This window comes from Coregonus clupeaformis, chromosome 30, assembly GCF_020615455.1.
Source record: "Coregonus clupeaformis isolate EN_2021a chromosome 30, ASM2061545v1, whole genome shotgun sequence".
NCBI classification, from domain to species: Eukaryota; Metazoa; Chordata; class Actinopteri; order Salmoniformes; family Salmonidae; genus Coregonus; species Coregonus clupeaformis.
In genome coordinates this window covers 49,555,252-49,560,251 of record NC_059221.1, presented here as the reverse complement: position 1 = coordinate 49,560,251, position 5,000 = coordinate 49,555,252, and the positions used below count along the sequence as shown (strand labels likewise).

General features: G+C 44.3%; 1 protein-coding gene across 6 annotated transcripts in view; it reads left to right on the top strand.

Moving 5' to 3' along the window:
• Positions 1-5,000, top strand: part of dmd (dystrophin) — a 278,483-nt gene that overhangs the window by 73,085 nt on the left and 200,398 nt on the right. For all 6 annotated transcript variants that reach the window (XM_045209630.1, XM_045209633.1, XM_045209631.1 and 3 more), the window contains exon 2: positions 3,036-3,097. In XM_045209630.1, coding sequence (XP_045065565.1) covers positions 3,036-3,097 — 62 coding nt within the window. The remainder of the gene's footprint in view (positions 1-3,035; positions 3,098-5,000) is intronic.

Genomic DNA, 5,000 nt, shown 5'->3' with positions numbered 1-5,000 from the left:
TCTGATTGGGTAGAGATGATCCAATCGCTGATGACTTTGTTTTGTACAACACCCCTCATTTTGACATCACAACAAACGACTTAAACGATGGCAGTCTCAGACTGAAGTATGTAGCGAACGCAGAGCAGAGGAAGAATGCAGTTTGATTCATCAGTCAACCCTCCTTCAGCTGCTCCTTATATGGCTGTCAACAAGGTCAGAATTGGCTGCTACAGTGTTAGTGCTATTGGGAAGGATTGGCTCTGATTGGCTATTAAAGTATTACAGCTTGGGGCTGTACCTCACATTCACGCCACCTACCCATGCACTTGCATTTATGGTAGATGTGAGTCTAGCAGCCAGTGTCAGTGAGAGACAGAGATACAGAGAGACAGCTGCTTACTGTACATGGCTGTCAACAGGGCAGTGGGTCTGTGTCTGAGTAGTATTGGCTGTCAACAGGGCAGTGGGTCTGTGTCTGAGTAATATTGGCTGTCAACAGGGCAGTTGGTCTGTGTCTGAGTAGTATTGGCTGTCAACAGGGCAGTTGGTCTGTGTCTGAGTAGTATTGGCTGTCAACAGGGCAGTTGGTCTGTGTCTGAGTAATATTGGCTGTCAACAGGGCAGTTGGTCTGTGTCTGAGAAGTTTTGGCTGTCAACAGGGCAGTGGGTCTGTGTCTGAGTAGTATTGGCTGTCAACAGGGCAGTGGGTCTGTGTCTGAGAAGTTTTGGCTGTCAACAGGGCAGTGGGTCTGTGTCTGAGTAGTATTGGCTGTCAACAGGGCAGTGGGTCTGTGTCTGAGTAGTATTGGCTGTCAACAGGGCAGTGGGTCTGTGTCTGAGTAGTATTGGCTGTCAACAGGGCAGTGGGTCTGTGTCTGAGTAGTATTGGCTGTCACAGTATTACAGCTGTGACAAGATTAGATGCAACCCAATGTTTACAGTGGGGAAAAAAAGTATTTAGTCAGCCACCAATTGTGCAAGTTCTCCCACTTAAAAAGATGAGAGAGGCCTGTAATTTTCATCATAGGTACACGTCAACTATGACAGACAAATTGAGATTTTTTTTCTCCATTTTTAATGAATTTATTTGCAAATTATGGTGGAAAATAAGTATTTGGTCACCTACAAACAAGCAAGATTTCTGGCTCTCACAGACCTGTAACTTCTTCTTTAAGAGGCTCCTCTGTCCTCCACTTGTTACCTGTATTAATGGCACCTGTTTGAACTTGTTATCAGTATAAAAGACACCTGTCCACAACCTCAAACAGTCACACTCCAAACTCCACTATGGCCAAGACCAAAGAGCTGTCAAAGGACACCAGAAACAAAATTGTAGACCTGCACCAGGCTGGGAAGACTGAATCTGCAATAGGTAAGTAGCTTGGTTTGAAGAAATCAACTGTGGGAGCAATTATTAGGAAATGGAAGACATACAAGACCACTGATAATCTCCCTCGATCTGGGGCTCCACGCAAGATCTCACCCCGTGGGGTCAAAATGATCACAAGAATGGTGAGCAAAAATCCCAGAACCACACGGGGGGGACCTAGTGAATGACCTGCAGAGAGCTGGGACCAAAGTAACAAAGCCTACCATCAGTAACACACTACGCCGCCAGGGACTCAAATCCTGCAGTGCCAGACGTGTCCCCCTGCTTAAGCCAGTACATGTCCAGGCCCGTCTGAAGTTTGCTAGAGTGCATTTGGATGATCCAGAAGAGGATTGGGAGAATGTCATATGGTCAGATGAAACCAAAATATAACTTTTTGGTAAAAACTCAACTTGTCGTGTTTGGAGGACAAAGAATGCTGAGTTGCATCCAAAGAACACCATACCTACTGTGAAGCATGGGGGTGGAAACATCATGCTTTGGGGCTGTTTTTCTGCAAAGGGACCAGGACAACTGATCCGTTTAAAGGAAAGAATGAATGGGGCCATTTATCGTGAGATTTTGATTGAAAACCTCCTTCCATCAGCAAGGGCATTGAAGATGAAACGTGGCTGGGTCTTTCAGCATGACAATGATCCCAAACACACCGCCCGGGCAATGAAGGAGTGGCTTCGTAAGAAGCATTTCAAGGTCCTGGAGTGGCCTAGCCAGTCTCCAGATCTCAACCCCATAGAAAATCTTTGGAGGGAGTTGAAAGTCCATGTTGCCCAGCGACAGCCCCAAAACATCACTGCTCTAGAGGAGATCTGCATGGAGGAATGGGCCAAAATACCAGCAACAGTGTGTGAAAACCTTGTGAAGACTTACAGAAAACGTTTGACCTGTGTCATTGCCAACAAAGGGTATATAACAAAGTATTGAGAAACTTTTGTTATCGACCAAATACTTATTTTCCACCATAATTTGCAAATAAATTCATTAAAAATCCTACAATGTGATTTTCTGGATTTTCATTTCTCATTTTGTCTGTCATAGTTGACGTGTACCTATGATGAAAATTACAGGCCTCTCTCATCTTTTTAAGTGGGAGAACTTGCACAATTGGTGGCTGACTAAATACTTTTTTTCCCCACTGTATGTCTACCCTTGGCCTTTCATAAGGCTTATAAATCTAGTCTCCACTGTCAGCGTGCTAGAGAGAGAGAGAGAGAGAGAGAGAGAGAGGAGAGAGAGAGAGAGAGAGAGAGAGAGAGAGAGAGAGAGAGAGAGAGAGAGAGAGAGAGAGAGAGAGAGAGAGAGAGAGAGAGAGAGAGAGAGAGAGAGAACCCCCCAGCACCTACACCAGTGGTTCTATCTTGGGGGACAGACAGAGACAGAGACAGAGACAGAGACAGAGACCAGGCAGACCAGGGCCTGTTATGAGCCAAATGTGATCATGTAACTTCATTCAGGGGGAATGTTCTTAGACTAAAATAAAAGACAAAACAGAGGTGTTGTCTCACTGTGTATATGTGTGTATATGTGTGTGTGTGAGAGAGAGAGAGAGAGAGAGAGAGACTCTGTGTGTATGCTCTTTTTAAACAGTCCTAACGCTGTAACCAGTTCAGTCCAGACTTCTTCTTTCCCTCCTGTTCAATGTATCTTGTCATTGTCTTCCCCGCAGATGAAAGAGAAGACGTTCAAAAGAAGACTTTCTCAAAATGGATAAACTCACAGTTTTCTAAGGTAAGCCAATTTACCTCTCACACACACACACACACACACACACACACACACACACACACACACACACACACATACATCAGACTGACTGGCTGGCTCTGTTCTTGTTTTGCTATTCAAAAGGGCAACACTCGCTATTTACAATATAGGACTATGGTATTGTTCTGTTCTGGTTTCTCACAGACCACCTAGTAACAATATAGGACTATGGTATTGTTCTGTTCTGGTTTCTCACAGACCACCTAGTAACAATATAGGACTATGGTATTGTTCTGTTCTGGTTTCTCACAGACCACCTAGTAACAATATAGAACTATGGTATTGTTCTGTTCTGGTTTCTCACAGACCACCTAGTAACAATATAGAACTATGGTATTGCTCTCTTCTGGTTTCTCACAGACCACCACAGTTGAAGTCAATATTGACTTTTCCAGTAGAATAGAATAGAGGTGACCCCCATAGGGCAAGTTCACCTGCAGACAATAACATCAGCTTAGCCTTAGCCCATTCACATTGAGGGCCATGTCTTGAAAGATTGAAAAGGCAGTGCTTCTCCTATCCATGAACGAAGAGCAATTCAGTTACGCTGCGTCCCAAATGGCACCCTATTCCATATTTGGTGCACTACTTTTGACCAGGGGTTGGGGGGGGCATAGGGCTCTGGTCAAAAGTAGTGCACTGTATATGAAGTATTGTGCCATTTGGAACATATTCTTAGATTGAAACTGCTTCCCTCATCCATGAATGAAGGTCGTCATTTGTTCCCCAAACGGCACACTATTCCCTTTACAGTGTGCTGCTTTTGACCAGAGCCCATAAACGTAGTGCACTGTATGCAGTAGGTAATAGGGTACCAGTTGAGACACAGTCCTAGTGTTCCCCATAGTAATAGGATTCTATTTTGATGGTGTTCCCCAAAGCCATTCTCCTGATGGACCAATCAATGACTAGAGAATAGCCATGGTGGAACCATGATGGAACTGGGATTAGAAGCAAACGATGGAGTGATAATGATGATGATGATGATGACGCTGGAGAGATCTTCCTGTAGATTGAGCTGTTATGTGACACAGTGGTTAGTTATTACTGGTGGCTGTCACTGTGAAGACAGTGAGGAGTGTGTTAGGTGTGTGTTTGTGCTGGTGTGTGTGTGTGTGTGTGTGTGTGTGTGTTAACATGTCAGTGACCAGGATGAAATGTGTGTATTGGGTTGTTTGTGTACCAATGTGTCTTCATGTGAATAATGTGTCTGTTAGTGTGTGTACCTGTGTGTTACAGGAGTGGGTCGCAGTTCTGGAGCGACCCACTAGGTGCCATCCTCCGACAACCAGGTACTCGAGAAGTGTTCTCCCTGTGTCATTGTGTTTTTCCACTCAGAGTTAGTATTTCGTATTGTTTGCTGTCAGCCTGTTTTTTGGAGACCTATGTGCTCCTCACTTGTTTTCGTGAATAGTCCGTTGTTTTGTATCCTGGCCTTTGGACCACCAGTAAAGATACTCGTTTCACCCTCCTTGCCTACTGCCTACTGTCTATCCTGCACCGTACCTGGGTCACACCTCACACCAACCCTTACACCTGTGTGTCTTCATGTGGATAACGTGTCTGTTACTGTGTGTACCTGTGTGTCTACATCAGCGGTTCCCAACATCTTCTGTTCCGGGGAACACCAAATCACTGTCAAAAGCTCTTGAGGACCACCATTCGCAGAGTCATATTTGTTTTTTACATCAAATATCTTGGCGGTCAATTTTAGCAGTGAATGTAACAAATGAAATACCTATTATTATTATAAACAATTTGCATTGTGAAAACTAATATAAACATTGCTTATAATACCAACTGTTATTGGACCACAGGTTGGAAACCACTGGTCTACATGTGGATCAATGTGTGTCTGTCTAGATGT